We start from the raw sequence: 19,675 nt of genomic DNA on the forward strand, positions 1-19,675 counted from the left end.
CAAAATATTTGCATATGTAGAAGTATGAAAACTTCCATCCAGTTTATTGAGGCTGCAGAAAATATGAAGAATAAATCTTATGAGAGAAAACTTGAAGTCCATTGTGAAATCGAAGAAGCTTTATGAAGTCCTAAATTAATAATTTGGGATTTAGGAACATGGGCAAAATCAAAGAAGCTCTATGAAATCATTTTTGGACTAAAATAATGAATCCTCCACTGATCAGAAATCTTGAAGGACATATCAAAACCATAGTTGTCATGGCGTCGCCATGGCGTCGCCATGGCGTCTTGGCCCTGGAGAAAACCACATATCGAGCTCCGCCATGGTTAATGTATAAATATCGACCGATATGGCCTCCATAGTGTCGCCATGGCGCCACCATGGACGCCTTACCACGATATAAGGGCATATCGGTCAATATTTGTACATTTGAATGTATAAAAGTTAGGCTTAAATTTTTTTTTTTTTAAAACCATTTAATAGCTTAGATGCTTTTTCGTTAATGTGTATTGGAGGTGTAACTTGAAAAGTTACACCTGCAATACACATTAACATAAAAATTAAAAACATTAAACATATATCCTAATTTGGGGGAAATAGAAATCGCAAAAGCCAAAAGAAAGTTCGAGAGTCAAGACAGAGGAACAGTTTGTGAGACAGAGGATCGTGACTCCGGCAAGCGGCAACTTTGGCTTTAGTTCCTGGCTTCCTGCAACTCTCGGCAGAGAGAGTTCTTCACTCCTTCGAAGTTCGAACCCCTCTGGCAACCTCCAGGACTCCAGGCAAGTAATTTTTTATTTTTTTTTTTAATTTGGTTCTTCTTCCTCCTCCCAGTTCTCCGGCAACTCGATCTTTCAGTTCAGTTCTTCAGTTCTTCTCCTCCCAGACAGTCCTCTTCTTCTTCTTAACTTCTTCTTGTTCAGTTCTTCTCCTCCCAGCCTCCTGTAATGATTACAGCCAGTACTATTAGTATCGTTTTTTTTTTTTTTTTTCTTCTTGCCTTGCACAGCCACCCATACACAGTTACACACACAGAGACAGGGAGAGAGTCGAGAGACAGAGGAGGGGATTTATTTCAATTAGTAGTCCTCTCGGTTTTTTTTTTTTTCTTTTTTCTTCTTCGCAACTGCTTGTACAGTCACAGAGACAGGGAGATAGTCGAGAGACAGAGGGGGGGAGGGATTTATTCCAGTTACAGTCATAGTCCTCTCGGTTTTTTTTTTCTTCTTTTTTCTTCTTCTTGCCTTGCAGTTGCAGGCTTGCATAGTCACAGAGAAGGTGTTTTTTTTTTTATTTTTTCTTCTTCTTACCTTGCACACAGCCACACGGCCCACACATACACACACAGAGACAGGGAGAGAGGGATTTGTTATAGCCAGACAGCCAGTAGTCCATCACTGATCACTCACAGTCTCACACACACACAAGTACACAACAGCAGCAAGCACATATTCAACTCCATAATTTCAGTTTTTTTTTCCCTTCAGCTTAATGTTAATCTGCTCAAAACCAGTCCTTTGATTTTGAGTTTTCCATCCTAGCTTAGGACTTATCTCAATTCTCAACAGCTGCATTGATCAGTTTATGTGGGGTTAAAATAATTAGTTGATATTTTTCTATTCATGTGGGGTTAAAATAATTTGTCGCTCATGCAATCATCTAATATGATCTATCCTCTCTAGGAAATACTAGATGACAATGACATGTTCCCTATAATTGCTCTTGTTACAATTAATGTCCTTTTCCAATGACTTAAATTATGTTCTTGTTATTCATGTGTTCATACTTTCATATACACTAATGGATATTACACTTTCATGAATTAAACCATAGTATATTAGTAGTACACTTTCATGTTGATTTTTGATGTTATAGGATATATATTATAACATACTAAATGACATTAAAAATAGAGAAAATAAAAAATAAAACATGGTCGACATGATCGCCATGGCGTTGCCATGGCGGGCGACATGTGGATATATCGACGTGACACCCCTCCACCGACTTGGATCGCCGTGACGCCGTGACAACTATGATCAAAACTAATGCCAAATCTAGCCTTTCAAATCTAATACCCACCCCTGCTCCATGTCATTTGAAAGACACCAAAAGCATTAAGGTCTTGCTTGTCAAGGTTCCTATAAGTTTGATAGAATGTTCTTAAATGTTAATGATGTATGATGTATTTGTTATTTTAAATGAACACAAGGACATATGGGATGCTGATGGTAGATTGTGGTAATCAAAACCCTTCCAAATTAATAGCTATACTGTAAAAAATGGAAAACTTTCAAGGCATTAGAATATTTTTAAGTGACTGCAAAATAATTTAATCAACCCCATAACAGCATAGTGACTGAAAAATTATTTCATTCCATTTTTTCAAGTGACTGCAAAATTATTTAATCAACCCCAGAACAGCAAAGTTTATTAATGTCACAACACTTTCAAAAACCTTAGACAATAGAACTGAACACTGCCAAGGCCACGAAGGATACAAATACTATTGATACAACAACTGGAAAGTCAAAAGAATACAATTCATGCATAAATACCAACCTCAATATGAAACCAATTTCGGCTACATTGTTCAAATTTGGGCTTTCATGTTTCGGAAAAATTAAGGTTTCTTAAGAATGAAAAGAGAGAAGCATGGGAGAAGAAGAAGAAAAAGATGAATGGAGTTACCTATGAGTCCGATTGCACTCAAGAACTCTTGAGGAGGAGAGATTAGCAGCGGTTTGTCTTGAATCAGGCGACTTTCAACACGAAAGAGAAGGTTGCAGGCAAGAGCTTCACAAATTTAGGGCTGCAGAGGTCATGTGAGCATTCAAATGTCTCATAAACACCAATTTCAACTATTATTCTGCTCAATTTCGGCTCCATTTTCAGAATTAGGGCTTTCTCTTTTGGGAAAAAGTTAAGGTTTCTTGAGAATGGTAGAAAGAAAAGCATGGGAGAAGTAAAAGAAGAAGAAGATGATGAAAAAGAGGAATGGGCATACCTCCGATTCCGTTTGCACACGGGTAACACTGAGAGGAGAGCTCAAGCAGCTTATTGCTTGAATCAGGCGAGTTTGAACATGAACAAGAAGGTTGCAGGCGATGGTTGAACTGATCTCATCCGGCAGAGATGGAACTCTGGTTTCCTTCGATCAACTATCCTCTCAAGTGAAGAAGCTGAAAATGGAGTTTCCTTGAGAAGATTGGTGCTCTGGTTTCCTTCGGTCAAGTGAAGCTAACCTCGAGTTTTGATATTTTATCGGGTACAAGTTTTTTAAAACTTTGTCTGAGAACAACAAAACACCTCCATATGTGTTCTTCCTAACCTGTTCTTTTAAGCTCATTTGTGTTCTTCCCAGCCGCGAGAACAAAAGAACGGAGCAGTTTTGCCAAACGATTTGTACCCGTTCTTCTGGTCCCACAACACAGAAGCACAAAACTGTTCTCCCGGATGGTTGCCAAACACCCCCTAAGACTCCTACTTGAAGGAATAAAAAATAAAATAAAGAGAACAACTTAAAGACTAAACTCGACTCTCCTAGACATATTAGGACACACAAATACCAGGTCACGATAGGAGGAGAAACCCCCCTATATCTTAGTACAATAATTAACAAGGGTTATTACTATTATCTACTTCTGCCATCATCAAAGTGTCATCTACTTATTTGAAGACTATATTATTTATTCGTGTCATCTGCTCGTGTCCTCAACAACAATTTTATCTTATGAAGATGATTACTTGTGGTTTTTAGCCACAAGACTTTTACCAGTGGTCTGCAGTAACTTTTTTTCAGTGGTCTGAAAGTAACCTATACTGCACTTTTATTAGTGGTCCGTAGTAATCTATACTGCAGCTTTACTAGTGGTTTGCAGCGACCTATGCTGCACCTTTTTTTTGGGGGGGTGAATAATATATTCATTACCAAAAGGAAAAAGAAACAGGGAAGCCCCCAAGGGGGCAAAGGAAATAAACAATGCTACATACAAGGGGGAGAACCCTCAACCGGGGGTGGGGTGGGAGAGGAGATAGGAGGGAAGGCCCCGACAAGGTTTTAGGTCTTGGTTTCGCCACCTATTTCGCCAGGCCACGAAACCGAGATCTCGGCGAGATCATGTATCTTTTTGTCTGAACTCAATGGTAGGTTTCGGTGGCCATATGGCCAAGATAGGGGTTGAAACTTGACATTCCCCCTATTTTAGGCCTTCTAAACACAGTGGAATCATTAGTTTTTACAAATTCAAACCCAAAATGTTACTTTGACTACAGACCCTAAGCTGGTAGTCTACAAGTTTAGATCATGTTTCTATGAAAAATATAGTTTTTTAGATGAATAGTTACCTTACATTGTGTTTGGCTGCGTAAATTTCTGGGTGCCTGCATTGATTCAGATGTAACATCAATAGATGAGAGTATCTGTAGATTTGAAATTCTGTCAGAATAACTGTTTGGTTACCCTAATTCTGAAACCTGAATCTGCCTAAAAATCTGTTTGGTTACCCTGATTCTGAAACCTGAATCTACCTAAAAAACTGAAGCGGCAATGGCGGTTTGCAAGAGTGACGTTCATTAAGGAGCTAAGGCAGATCCGGTGAGGTTTGGAGAAATATCAATGGGGATTGGGTCATGTTTACTACAAAATGCAAAATAAATAAAAAAAAAAAAGAAATAGAAATTACAATGTATGCAAGTTTTTTGTTACCAAAATTTAGATAAAGGGAGAAATGGCAAAAATTCAAAAAAAAGAAGATTCAAACCCAGTAAGAACATATTATCAAGAAAAGAGTGAATCCATATGAAACTATGACCTGAAAATCAATTCCTTGTTGGTTGTCTTTTCCTTTCTTTTTTTCATTGGTTCCGAATCTACTTCATCGGCATTGTAGGACAATCGAGGAGGACAGACTTTTTGAAGCAGACCCCCAAAAAATCGAACTAAAAATTTAACCCTTGATCGTCAAGATGAATGGGGGGAAAGAGAGGCAGATAAATGGAACAGGGAGTGCTCACCTGTAAAATTAGGGTTTGACATGCAACTGCACCTCTGCTTCAGATTTAAACTTTGAAGACTTAAAAACCAACCAAGACAAAGACGGCCTTAAGAGCTTCCTTCGACATACGATATACAGAGAAGCCGTGAGCAAAGAGAATAAAACAGGTGAGGATGGAGCTCCGCGATTTGGTCTCTCCTCTCTTGATAATATGTGAATCTCAAGAAATGAAAAAACATGAATCTCTAGATTTTACCTCATGTGGTAAAATCTTGAGATTCAGCCTTTTAGGCTAAAATATTGAATCTTAAGATTTGGTGAATCTCAAGATTTAAATCCGTTTTTCCAACCAAACGGTTAAAAAAGTTGAGACTCATCCGTCCGCAGATGTAACATCCATAGATTTACGCAACCAAACGCAATGTTAGGTTCCTGAGATGCAGCTTGGAGGAGATTAACAGCTTCAATCTTCAAGGAATCAAGCTTTGATGAGGTGTTGGAGGTGTGATTTGCCAAAAGAAATGAAAAAAATGACCCAAAGATGGAGTTTCCCCTTCACAGAGGCGAGACAGGCAAGAGAGGCGAGAGCGAGTCTAGATCTCGTCGAGTTATGGTGCATTATGAGCTTTCTGGTTTGACCGAGTCGAACCGAAACGAGAAATTGCTCGAGATTTCAGCGAGATACCGAGATCTCGAGCGAGATATGGTATTAATTTTGTATCGCTTGTCATCTCGACTCAAGATGCTACGAAATCGAGATAAAAGTGAGATCTCGCCGAGATCTTAAACTATGGGCCCCAGGCGACAATAATATGCTTATTCCTCGGGGAGGTAATATAAGTAGAGGGGGGTCTGTTACGTGCAAGATAATTCTAAAAATAAAATAAATTAAAGGGAGAAACAATAGATAAAGATAGAGAGAGAATAGGGAAGAAACCCACTTCGAGGGGGGAAGACCTCCAAATGTTCTTTCGAGGGAGCGACCTCCAATGCTTTACGCAAATATTTCATTCATAAAAAACCCATTACATTATCCTTCTAATTTATAGAAACCTACCCGCATCCAATAACTAACTCCTAAAGAATAGTTCCCACTTCCCACATCCAACTCCCTTTACCCAACTCCTAAAACTTCTCCTAAATCTCCCACGTACAATAACTCCCTAATTAACTTTCCAATAAATAAATAATTATTAAATAAGATAAAATAGAGTACGTAACAATTCTTCCCCCTAAAATTGGTCTTGTCCTCAAGACCAAATAACAAATAAAAATTATTTCACCCGGATCCCAGATCTTGATAGGGAAAATCCCAATTGATGAAGTAGGCATCTCACGATGTGTCAACCGTATTGCTTTGGAGGATGTGGTATATGATTTGCAATTGGGATCTCTTGTCTTCTTCCTCTTCGTCTCTTTCTTCGTCGCTTCCTTATTCTTATTCTTTTTCTTTTTCTTCTTTTCCTTCTTCTTTGGCTGCTCTGGGTGCACCGTTATAGCTTGAGTCTTAATTGCATTGACCACCGTATCTTCCCGCAATTTCTTTATCTCCTTCCTCAACTCCGCCAAACTTTGTTGAACACGTTGATAAACTTTAACCACCTCGTTGGAGATTGTCATCATGTCCCGAATGGATGAACGCATGACATCAATGATCTCAATCTTCGTACCCATAGCCGTAGGATCAACTGGCTCTGATACCATTTGTTACGTGCAAGATAATTCTAAAAATAAAATAAATAAAAGGGAGAAACAATAGTTAAAGATAGAGAGAGAATAGGGAAGAAACCCACTTCGAGGGGGAAGACCTCCAAATGTTCTTTCGAGGGAACGACCTCCAATGCTTTACGCAAATATTTCATTCATAAAAAACCCGTTACATTATCCTTCTAATTTATAGAAACCTACCCACATCCAATAACTAACTCTTAAAGAATAGTTCCCACATCCCACTCCTTTTACCCAACTCCTAAAACTTCTCCTAAATCTCCCACTTACAATAACTCCCTAATTAACTTTCCAATAAATAAATAATTATTAAATAAGATAAAATAGAGTACGTAACAGGGTCCTAGGAACTTTGCTGATTCCATCAAAAAAGATGGAATCCTAAATTTGACGGAGAGTTCTTGAGTTGGAGGTCCATTTTCTAATATTGCGTTCCATCCAAATAGAAGAGATGGTCGTACCAAAAGCAAGCTTCCCAATCGTATCACAAAAGAATTTGCGGTGAAAGACATGTCCACCCAAACCCACTCTCTATTGAAGGGAAGAATTCTTCGCCTCCTAGGCCAACAACACTCTAAAACTCCTGCCCAAATTGAGGAGGAGAATGGGCAATTGAAGAAGAGATGATCAACGTCTTCCGAGGCAATCTGACCTATGCTGCACTTTTTTTTTTTTTTTGGATGAATAAGAATTTCATTACCAAAAGAGAAGAGAAAACAAGGGGCCCCGAGGGGAGGAAAGAAAAATAAAAAGCCTGACCCTAGCTTAGCTGGGAGCCGGCTGTAGCAACAAAAGCAACATTTGAGAGACCCCAAGAATCAACAATTAGCCTGTTCCTTGGGGTGTCATTACAACTAGAAGGAGGAGCTAGCGATAACTTTGCTTTAATTTCAAAGGAAATGGAGTCCCAAATCTTCTGATAGGAGCGAGAGTTGGAGGTCCATTTCCTGACATTGCGCTCCATCCAAATGTGGTTGAGAGTTGCACAAAAAGCTAATTTGCCAACAGAGTCGCCAATAGAGTGACCAGCGAAGGTCATGTCGATCCAGATCCATTCCCTTGAGAAAGGGAGGATCCTTCTGTGGGCAGGCCAGCACTTGGACAAGATTCCTTTCCAGATGGCAGCAGCAGTAGGGCAATCGAAGAAGAGATGATCCAAGTCTTCAGTACCATTCCAACAGAGACAACAAGCCGTAGAGACAGGGATCTGTCTAGCCCGAAGAAAAGACTGAGTAGGTAAGCAATTGTTGAAAATTCTCCAAGCTGTGAAGCAGTACCGAGGGATGTGATGCTTGAACCAAAGAAGCTTGCGCCACAGGACCAACTGACCGTGCAGCCTAATAAGATTCCAGGCAGCCTTAGAAGAGAAAGAGCATGAATTGTTTGTCTTCCAAGTAACACAGTCACCTCTAGGGGTAGGCCTTCTGGGAATAGTATGGAGCTCATGCCAGATAAGGCCAAGGGCGGTAGAGGAAGAAAAAGGGGGAGCCCAGTCAGCTTGGTCAATGTTATCAGCCACTAAAGAAAGCCTGTTGAGACCTGAAGCATAAATGGTTCTCGGGGTGACCAAGTGTAAGAGAATTCCCATAGGGTGCCAGTGATCCAACCACAAGTAAGAGGAAAGGCCATCACCAATGCTGGAGCGAATGACTTGGAGGACCAGATGACGACTAGCAAGAATCTTACGCCAGACCCAAGAGGCATCAAATAAGGTTGAGGCAGACCAGATAGAGTCTTGGTGGAGCAGACCTGAGTATAACCAGTCAACCCATATACTTTTCTGCTTGGAGGCTATCTTCCAAATGAGCTTGATGATACCTGCTGAGTTCACCTCTTTTATTCTACGAATACCTAGACAACCTCTTTTTTTTGGGAGACACACGGCGGCCCAGCTGATAGGATGGAGGAATCTAGCTGATTCATTGCCCTTCCAAAGAAAAGAGGCCATGAGAGACTCCAGAGATTTAATAACTGATTGGAGGAGCCCAAAAATGCCAGACCAATAAATATAGGACGATTCCAGTACTGATTTGATGAGAACCAATCTGCCAGCATAGGATAGAAGCTTACCCTTCCAAAGCTGGAGCCTCTTCCTGATAAGATCAAGCATTGGGGTGCAGTGATGAGCTGAAAGCCTTGCCGGAATCAGAGGAAGGCCTAGGTATTTGATTGGAAGATGACCTTCAAGGAAACCAGATTTTTCCAAGAAGGCAGATTTATCTGACTCTGGCACCCCCGCAAAGAACAGCAGAGACTTGGCCGAAATAATGCGCAAACCTGAGAGATCATGAAAATGCTGTAGACAAAGCAAAATAGACTCAAGCGAGCTGATCGAGGCCTTAGAGAAAAACATCAAGTCATCAGCAAAGGCCAAATGAGTAAGCTTGAGGGCTTTGCATTTGGCCATCGGAGAAATAAGCATCTGGTCAGTGCAAATTTGGATATCTCGGGCTTTGCATTTGACCTATGCTGCACTTTATTTGTCTTCTTTGTGAAGATTACTACTTGCCTTCCTTGAGAAGGGCTTATGATGTTGCTGTTATGATGTTTCGGCTTACGATTGATATTCTCTACTGCTTATTTTGCTCATTGTTGTTATGGATTTATTCTACACGAAGATTTTTCTTCACTGTTGTACTAATGGCTGATGTGCTTATGATTGTGTTGCGATTGGAAGTTGGTGTTGCTGACTGCTGGCTTCTACATATGAGTATCTGTTGAAGTTGGGTTCTGTTGGTTATGTATATCTTTGTTGTTCGAAGCTGGAGCCTAGGATATATAGGCTCCAGCTTGAGGGGGGGTGTTAAAGTGTATCATGGGTAATGTGGTGTATGGTTTACCGTGGGATAGTGTTCAAATTGTAACTAGATTAGATTAGTTGTTTGGTTGTTATTTTCTTTTCTAGTTAGTCCTGTTTATTGTAATTAGACTTAGGCCAGGTTTGGTATGATTTCTATTTCAATTTTGGATTGAGTTAATGAAATAGTCAACAAATAGATTTTTGGTCAAGAAATTGAAATTCTTTTGGTTGTATCAATCTAAAATATTTCAAGAATAAGAAATCCATTTGGTAATTCAATTTCTAAGAGTAGATTCTCTATATTTCTTTGGGAGAGGGTGGTGGTGGCGGGGGCGGAGGCAGGAATGGGGCCAGGGCCAGGGCTGGGACAGGGAAGGTGGTGGTGGCATTGTGGTGGGGGCATGGTGGTAGTGAGACCATCAGGAGAAGAGGAAGGCTGGTGTTTTATTTTTAACGTGAAATTACTGTTTTTCTCGTCAAATTAATCATGTGCTCATTAAAAAGCAAGAGTGAAACTCAACTATTTCAGAATTTCTATTCCATTTGATTTCTATTTCACTGAAATAAAGTGCAAAAAGCAAACCAAACAATTTTTTAATAGAAATCACCTCATGAAATTGAAATAGAAATCATACCAAATCAGGCCTTAGGCTCTTAGTAGGATTCCTACTAAGAGTTGATGACTTGATATTATATAAGGAGCTAGACCACGATAGGGCTATTGTAATCCAATCAAGTTCTAGCCCTCTCTCGCTCTTCTCCATCTCCATCGTGTTCACCCTTCATATTCTCTTATAGAGTTATAGGTACTGGTTTACAAGTTCAGTACATTGTCACATTAGGGAATCTTTGGATGAGTTTAAAGCTAGTATATCTAGCATCGCAGTTGTTAGGGCAGACATTTCTTTTCTAGTGGTCCAGCTAGATGGGGCGGAGCAGGCAAACAGTTTCAATGGTCTTCCTGCTCTGTTACCAGTTCTTGCAGGTCTTGCCTGCTTCATTCCTAAATTCTATTCTTTCTAGAGGCACACCTTCTGTTACACATATACACGCACACAAAAAAAAAAAGAGAGATTTTGGAAGATCCTATTACACTTGTCTCATGTTCTTAATTTAATTTTTTGATGTTCAAGTTTGTCTCTAGGTTGACATGTTCAATAAGTTATGCAAGTCTATTTGTTCAATTCATTAATGTTTGTTACAAGTTATAACTAATGTTGGGTGATAGGGTCTTCAGTTATAGCAAGAACACTAATTACTTGGTTCACCATAGCCACCCGATACATGAATTGCTTTGGATTGAGTTGAGAAATAACTATTGATTTGTAACTTGTTGGTTGGGAAGGGAATTTTGCAACCATAGTTGTCACGGGGTCTAGGCGACCCAAGGTGTTGGAGGGGGCCTGGACGCAAGGTGACCAAGGTGCCTGGATGCAAGGCACAACTATGTCTGCAACTATGATTTATTAAATCAATAGTTTATTTGCCTCTGAAAATATACTATATATGATACCTCAATTTCTTCTCAGTTGGATGGTGCTGCTAATCCCATTTCATTAATTTGATTTTAGGAACCCTGCTACATTTCTTCATGCTTACACTTGCCTCCCTCTTGCATACCCAACAAGGCAAGCAGCAGGTGCTATACTGCAAGATGTTGCTGAATCTGGGGTTCTTTTTGCAATATTAATGTGTAAGCACAAGGTTTGTCTTTATACTTTAGTTAAAGAGGCAATTACATATTTACACCCATGAGAAATGGCATTTCATCATTTTACTTGGTCCTGGGAAATCCAAATTCCGAAGTCAAACTATGTTGGATTATTTGAAATTCTTTCAGTTTGTCAGTTTGAATTTAGAGAATTGACCATTCAATTAGTGCACATGCTTTATCTGATTCAATTTGAATCATATTTTCATAAATGTGAAGCTAAAGTGCTACAATATATAATATATTCTGTTAGAATCCGTGTAACACATGCACCGTGAATTATAGATGTTTCTGAAATTGCTTCAATTTCTTGTTATTTTTTTGGCAGAACAACAAACTTTCATTTGGAATATTGCCATGAATACTGTACTATTATAATTAGATATCCATTATCTACAAGATGTTGCCCAAACACAAAAACTTACCCTCTAAGAAGGCAAGAGAAAAACAGATACCTTGATACCTTGTCACTGCACAATTGGATATGGTTCAGTACTTCAGTGTATAATATTTATCTCTTGACCCCTTCTCTAGCTAATGCGTTTGCTAAGAAGTTTGCAGTTCTAGGCCTCAAGAGAATGAGTGATGCAGATTGTCAGCATGAAGACCAGGGCCTATTCTAGTCTTGTGGTTCTTGGTTTGAATCAGTTTTCTGGTTTAACTGAACCTGGGCTCAAGTTTTGGTTCAGATCTGGGTCACCCAGCTCGTTTGTCCCTAAGTGGGCTTAATTTCAAGGCCAATAAGGGCTTTGGGCACTTTACTTTTGTGTTATTTATTGTGAAAGTTGTTTTAATGGGCCGATATTATGGGCCTCGTCTAGGTACACGTGATAGGGTGATGGCTGATAGGCATTTAATGCCCATACATTTCCCCATGTTCCAGCGTCTATTCCCTTTGACCATACCCCAACGTCTATTTTCCCACCACCACTCCCAACGTCTCTTTTCACTTTTAAATTCTTCTTTTGTATGTTGGCAATTAATGGTCCTCAAAATCCCCAACGGCTAGCTCCTCCAACCTCTTTTTTTTCTTCCTCTTTATATATGTAATGTTAATCCATGTGAAGGTAGCTTTGAACCCTATTATTATGTATGAACTTCAAGTTCCTCTTCTTGTTGGGTTGAGTGAGTCCCAAGTTATCTTTGTATCTTGTTTGCTTATTAGAGCCCATTTGATAACGCTTCTGTTCCAGAAACGTTGTTTTTTACCTTTATCAATTTTTATTTTTTTTTTTGTTTCCGCTTTGAAAACATGTTTTTGGCCTCTACAATGATGTTTGGTAAACTTGTTCCAGAGACGTTTTTTAAAACAAAAAAACAACACAATTCTGTTTGGTAAAACCTGTTCTGAAATACTTTTTACCAAATTAATGGATTATTACAAAAATGCCATTACTTGACTAAACTTACTTTAAGTTAAGATGAAACATCCACTATGATCATGTATGACCATCCAAAATTAATGACAATATCCGGAATTCCTTCTCACACTAAATTTTAAACCTAGTGAAAAAAAAAAAATTCATGCATTTGCCCTTGGTGTCAAACATGTTGATCAAAGAAGGGTCTGTCTTGATAAGCTCCTCCACCAGCTCAAGTTTAAGTCCTTTCACTGCCATATGGAGAGCTGTTTGCCCCTTCTTGTCATTCCTTCCAGCAATCCCAGGTTCTTTACTTAGAAGTGCCTTCACTACTTCCAAATGCCCATTCCTTGCCGCAGAATGCAGGGAGGTTTTCGCAATGCTTTTTGCTATGGTGGCTCGGTTACTACTTTACTCCCAGAGGAAATTTACCATCTCAATGTGGCCTTGCGCTGCAGCTGAATGCAAAGCTGTGGTATTTGATAGATCAACAGTCATAGACAGTGTGAAATACATCATAACCTTTCCTGGCTTTGATGCTTGCAGATACAATATCATAGTACTTGATCATCATCTCCACCACATCAACATAACCATATTCAGCAGCCACATAAAGTGCTGTTTCTCCTTATTGATTCTGTTTCAACAGCAATTACTTCAGGGCTTCCTCTCCGGTCCCGGTGAGAATTTCCATAACCACGGATAGGTTCCCTGCCTGTGCTGCTGAATGCGGGGGTGTATCCTCACGTTTCCCAGTCAATTGTTTAGTCAATTTCTTCCTGCGTGGCGTCTCCATTGACCCAATTGCAGACGATTACTATCTTCTGCTAATATTTGACCTCTATATACCAGAACCTCTACTCCATGGAAAACCCAGATAAACAGACACTCCTGCAGCCAATATATCATTTCTGTATCCACCAGGAACAGATAGTTCATAATATTTCAGAAACTGAGAACATGGTATACCAGGGATTCTATTTCTTCAATTCCTGTAATCGTTTTCCGGTTGGGGCAACCACTACAAACGAAATCAATCTTCTCCTGGTCACAACAACGATATGGGTTTTAATGGTAAATAAATAAATACCCACTTGAGTTCTTCCATTTTCTCCTTGATGATTATCATCATCAAACAGAAACAGAAGGAAAAAGGACGTAAGGAACAACAAAGACAGAGTTTGGTAACTAAAAAACAGATTATTGATTCTGAAACCGAAAAACTAAGAAAGATTTTGGCATTTTGCTTTCCTTCCGGCTTCCACACATTATAATTCAAAAGATAGAACTTGGGTTGGGAAGAAGAATGCTGACCTGGATCAGCAACAAGGACTATTTTACAAAACAAACAGAGATCCAGATCGGAAGAAAAAAAAGCAAAAAAAGTAAGATTTTTTAGAGGAAATTTGATTAGCACATACCTAAATTGGAAGAAAAAAAAAATAAGGAAGAAGAAGACGAAGATGAGGAAGCATGAGTAAACCTAGAGGGCTTTTACCTGTGGAGCTTCGATTGGCCTATGAGAGGTAAGAAGATGTGACCTCGAGCTTGGATTGGTCTTGGAGATGAGATCTATGGACTTTATTGTTAGGGAAGACGATCAATGTCTTGGATTTTGGGTTTCTGCAAAATCAAAATACAATATTTAAGTATAAGACTATAAGTCAGACCTAAATCGCAAGAAAAAAAGAAGTACTAAAAAGAAGATGAGTAATAGAAGAAGAAGACATAGGGCTTACCTGAGTTCGCCGAAGGATCTCACAGAAGCATAGGAAGCATTAATGGAGAGCTTCGATCTACCTAGGCGATGCCTTCGCTGGATATCAGTAGGGAAGACGACGGCTGTGAGCTTTTGGAGAGGAGAGCTGAAATTATCGGGCACAAGTTTGGAGAATCCCTCTTTTTGTTTCAATGAAAACGTTTTAAAAATTGAGAAACAAGGTTTTTGATGTTTCTCAAAAAGGTACACACCAGAAACGTTATTCCGAAGTGTTACCAAATGGGCTCTTGCTTGTTAATGAAATATTTCCTATTTCCTTCTTCTATTCCCATTTTCTTTGCCTTTTGAGCTTGGCCTACATCAACACGAGATTGGCCTCTAGTTTCTAATTTCTAGTACTTTCTATTTTGTTTTAGTTTTTACAGCACATTATATTAGCATGTTAGGGTCTCACAGCCTAAAATGAATTTAGGAGTGAATGGAAATGGCTTTTACCCAATTGTTCTGTGGTGATTCAGTTCCAGCCCTGTTGTAGTGAATCAGCAGGTTGATTGGTGGTGATTCCAAGGTCATATCTTTTTTTCTTTCCTTTCCTCCATTCGATTAAGAGATTTCTGTTTTCATTCTTGCGCACATCAGTTTTGTCGATTCTGTTTCGTTCTTCTAAGTTTCTAATTTGTTAACTAACTATTGTTTCACTTGTTTCTCAGTTTTCATATCAGATCTTAGTGCTGGTAGAGTTTTTAATTCTGTCCATCGATGATCGATCCCTATTTCTGTCTACAATTCTCTATCAATGCTTTGGGTTCTGTTCAGTACTACAGTCTCCATTCAATTGCTATTTTCGCAAATTTCTAACTGCTGAACTTGCTATTTTCTGTCCACTCGAGTTTCCAAATATGATTTTTGTTTCTATTTAAGTTCGACTTACTATTTTGGGTTCTAGTTGCTAGTTCTATGTGTTAGTAAATCTAGACTTCTATTTTGGTAACTTGCTATTTTTGTTACTGCATGATAACTTGAGATTTGGCCATTCGATTTGAATCAAAGTTGGATGTGTTGTTCCTCATCCTTATTAGACCATTCAACCAAGGTTTGAATCAGATCAGACTAGTTTTGATTCTGTTATCTGGTTTTCTCCAGTCTGAATTATTCTACCTTGCCTGCGGTTCTAGATTCGCTTTTGGTTTTCCCTAACCCTTAGGTGATTGGAAATCGATTAATGAGTTGTTATCCTGATTGCATAGTGACTTTGCTCTCCATATCAGATGTGCTAGCTTCCAAGAAACCTGTGCAGTGGACAGCCATTTTATCACTAATGACAATTCTCTTTCAATGATATGATGAGTCGAACCCTTTGATGCTAAAGCTGACAGTTCTTGTATGATTGGCTGCATTAGGTTCCCCTTCCAATGGGACCAGTTAATACCAACAATATTTCCAGAATGATCTCTGTAGAGTGTAGACACAATTACACACAGTTCTGGATGAACGTGGATTATCCTAGCTGCTTCCATCAAAATTTATTTTTCACTGATGAGGTTGGAGCCCTCCATTCATGTCTCGCCACCTCCCAATGAAAAGATTGGATGGTACCACCTTTCCCTTTCTTACATTATGCAGTCAAAAGAAAGACCTTCAAATCTCTCCTTGTTAGAAGGACAATGTGATGTCCTATCCCTTATTATCACAAACCGTGCTTGCTCTTCTCTTCTTCTTCCCAAAGACCAGATTATTTCTTTCTTCCCATATAATTTATAGGATCTCCATGATTGTAGATCTCCACTTGATCTTTCCCCTAGAGCCAAGAGGAATAGAACCCCAAGAATAAGCCAAATCTGATAGGTCCAAAGGGGCTGTTCAGCACACGTCAGAATCCCTTAGAAGTGGTGCCATACCTCCTTCACCAATGTGAATAAATCAAACTCATTGAGGCAAGAGGGACCTGTTCCATTGCTGTTTCTGTTACATTTCGCATGTGTTCACCTTTTCGAGACAAGTCTTCCAGATCAAGCTCTTATACTTTGGTGAAGTCTGGGTTCTCAATCACAACCAAGAAGGGAACCCGGGTCCACAAAAGGTTGATGATTATTTTTTTCTGTTCTCTTTCCTCCATCAGGCATCAGGGGAGGGAGAGAGGATAAAAAGAAGTCAGTTATTTCCTCCAATTTGGTTCATTCTCATTGAGGAAGATATCATGTAGACAAACAAGAATGTCAGTTATTTCCTCCAATTCCACATCCCTCAATTGTCTCCTGAAACCAAAAACCTATTGGACTCCTTCCTCTCCCCCCCCCCTCCCCTGAGGACCTATACTCCCTAATCTTTTTGTTTTTGGACTCCTTCCCCCCCCCCCCCCCCCGAAGACATACTCCCTAATCTTTTTTGCTTCTCTCTAATCAGTGCATACTGCCTAGGGAACCTTTCTTGGAAAGCCTCCTCTTGTAACCACCTATCTTACCATAGCCTCACTCTATCCCCACCTTCCCACATCATATCTTATGTCTCAGGAACCGTGGATGGATCCTAGGGAGGCTTCAATTTCTTGTCATTTCCTTTTATATTATGGTTTTCAGACACACGAATGTTCCTATACATTTATGGATGAGCATGAGCCTATAAGTACACAATTTTGACTGTATAAATGTAAGTACAAATAACGTACAAACGTAAGGTAAATTAAATATAGGTTTCATGATTTATGAACCCCCTAAGCTATCTAACTGAGTTTTCGACTTATATTGGCATTCAAACTCACCTGCTCTCTGTTGACCCTGAGAGAGACAGAGAGAGAGAGATTCTGGCTTCCACGTGATACTATTGGAGTCCTCAGCAGACTGGCAGACCAAGGAGGTGTGTTCTTGGAGTGGCAGCCCAATTTCAAAAACCTCCCATGCTCTTGTGTGGTTTCTGGATTGGTTACTGCTGGTTTGACCGCATGGTCTCAATATTTAAACCATGTTTTCCATTTCATAAACTATTTGACTTTTGTTAAAGTTTCAGTTACTTTCTGTATTGTCTATATCTTCACCACTTCCATAGTTGAGCAAAATCTATGTTTTTAATCTAGTTGTGTTATCGGGTCTTCTTTTTCTCTCCTCCCTTTTTTCCTTTCTCGGGGTGTGATGATAAAAGGGATAGGATTCCCAATTTTCAGAAATTTGAAAGACTGTTGCATTTTATCTAATTGATTGTTACATATTTGTACTGTTCTATGCCACAGTATGAAACTGAACAAAGTTTTAGGTTGGAAAACAGAGTAGTAGAAAGCTAAGAATGTTGCTTAGAATTGGCGTGCAAACATGATAGACCAGAAGTCTGGGAATTAAATAAGTAACTTGCATATGCATAAAATGAAAAAAGAATTATAAAAATTATGTGGAGCTTATACACGAATATGCTGAAGACAAGGTATTGATCCTAGGTAATCTCAATTAAATGGGCAAGCACCTAGCTTATAGTTTTTATTACGGTTTAGATCATGAGGTGTCTGAACTCTGAAGCTCTCCTCTTTTTCGTTTTTTGAGATGTTTTTTTGCTGGAGGGGGTGTTAAAGTTGCGGTTTGGCAGTCAAGTTTGGGTGTACTACTTTGGCCTGTTTGGTGTGCATATGACTTGGCCTAAAGATAGCAATAAATTATTCATGCAGTGGCCCAAGAGTCCATTTGGAGAAGGCAGTGTTAGAGGAAAGTTTGAATAGTAACGGAAGGCGGCCTAGTATTAGTGCTGCGCCCATATGGAGCAAAGAAGCCGATATCGCTGTTGGCCTGCTATCCGCATGCAAGCAAGAATAGCAATTTTCGATACCAATCTCTCTACCTTATGTAGTCGAAACCTTTTTTTTGTCTCGTATAAAATATCAATAATCAATTTAATAATAATAATAACAATATACAATAGAATGGTAATAATTCTATACATATGAAATCCAAGACATAAATATTATTGGTAATGCTCTGTGGAATTTACTACCATATATTGTTGCCTTAGGACTGTGGAAGGAGTAGGGCTGTAAACGGATCGGATTCAGCTCGGATAGTGCTATATCCACATCCGCATCCAATTAGCTATTGGACTGATTCGGATAGTGCTAAACGGATACGAACACGGATACAGATCGGATATTTTATCCGTTTACATGTAAATATAGCTTTTCGGATAGCCATAGCCTATCCATATCCGCATCCGTTTAGCTTTCGGACAGATTCGGATAGTGCTAAACCGATACGGACACGGATACGGAAACGGATTTTGGCTATTCATTTACACCCCTAGGAAGGAGAGGAATAGAAGGACATTTGAAGGCAATCTTAGATTTTTCCCCAGAATGTATGGTGATATTGGCAGATGTATATTGGCTTTGGCTTGTAAAAAAATTGTTGGGATAAATAGGAGTTGTTTTACTTCCTGCTTGGTTTCCTTTCTCTATGATTTTTTTTTACATTTTCTTTTGTCTGTTGGGATAAATACATCATGTATAGCTGGAAGGTTTTTTTTTTTCCCCCGGTTGGGGTTTTGGTGGGATATGGTTTCAACTGTAAGTGCATCATGTGAGAAATGAATGTACATTGTTTTTGTATCTAATTAAAAAGAAATAGTAAAGATTAGTGAAAAGATAATATGCCAAGGAAAAAAGTCGGGTAGTATTAAGATTACATGTTTCAGACATTGAATTTGGTAACTCAATGTAATTGTACCTGCAGGATACCAGTAATGTGGTCATCTACAGGCATCCAGGCATCATAGGTAGTCCAATAAGGATAATTGTACCATTTGACATAAACTCTTGTATTTTCATTACTTACCAGTTAAAGAAATTTGTTTTTAATGTCTGCCTCTTGATTGTGTGGTTTTCCCATTGCGTCTTTCTTGTTAGCTTGATTTCATATTAGGGGTGGCAATGGGTCATGTTGGGCCATATTCTGGTTATGTCATTTTCAATTTTTGAGTTGTGTCGAAATTGCCTTAACCCTAACCCGGCCTGTTTTTTAATTGTGTCAAGGTATCCTAACTGTAAAACTGCCTGTTTATTAATGGTTTGTGTCTTCTTAGCCCACAATGACATTTTATCTCAGTATAATATTAATTTTTGGTCAATGGGTAATTTTGAGTTATATTAAATTCATGGCATATGAGTTGTTTTTGGTCAAGTATAGTTAGAACTTCCTTAAGAATAACAACAAAAGCCTCAAGGTCCAAGCTTATTATGCATAAAAATACGTAATTAGAACACCATGTTACACATTTCAACAATGTTTAGGTATTATATGTACAACAACAACAACTACTCAGCCTTATCCCAACTAAATGGGGTCAGCTACATGGATCCTATTCGAGGTCATATTTGAAACCAGC

The 19,675-nt window shown here is 39.0% G+C and overlaps 1 protein-coding gene across 2 annotated transcripts in view; it reads left to right on the forward strand.

Moving 5' to 3' along the window:
- LOC122652151 (vacuolar fusion protein MON1 homolog) overlaps nucleotides 1-19,675 on the forward strand; it is a 55,263-nt gene that overhangs the window by 17,145 nt on the left and 18,443 nt on the right. Inside the window, exon 7 of one of the 2 annotated variants that reach the window (XM_043845825.1) lies at nucleotides 11,157-11,232. In XM_043845825.1, the coding sequence (XP_043701760.1) occupies nucleotides 11,157-11,232 (76 nt within the window). Of the gene's footprint in view, nucleotides 1-11,099; nucleotides 11,233-19,675 lie in introns of both variants that reach the window. The other variant, XM_043845824.1, reaches the window with a different exon arrangement.

The sequence above is a fragment of the Telopea speciosissima genome, chromosome 2 (genome assembly GCF_018873765.1).
Source record: "Telopea speciosissima isolate NSW1024214 ecotype Mountain lineage chromosome 2, Tspe_v1, whole genome shotgun sequence".
NCBI classification, from domain to species: domain Eukaryota; kingdom Viridiplantae; phylum Streptophyta; class Magnoliopsida; order Proteales; family Proteaceae; genus Telopea; species Telopea speciosissima.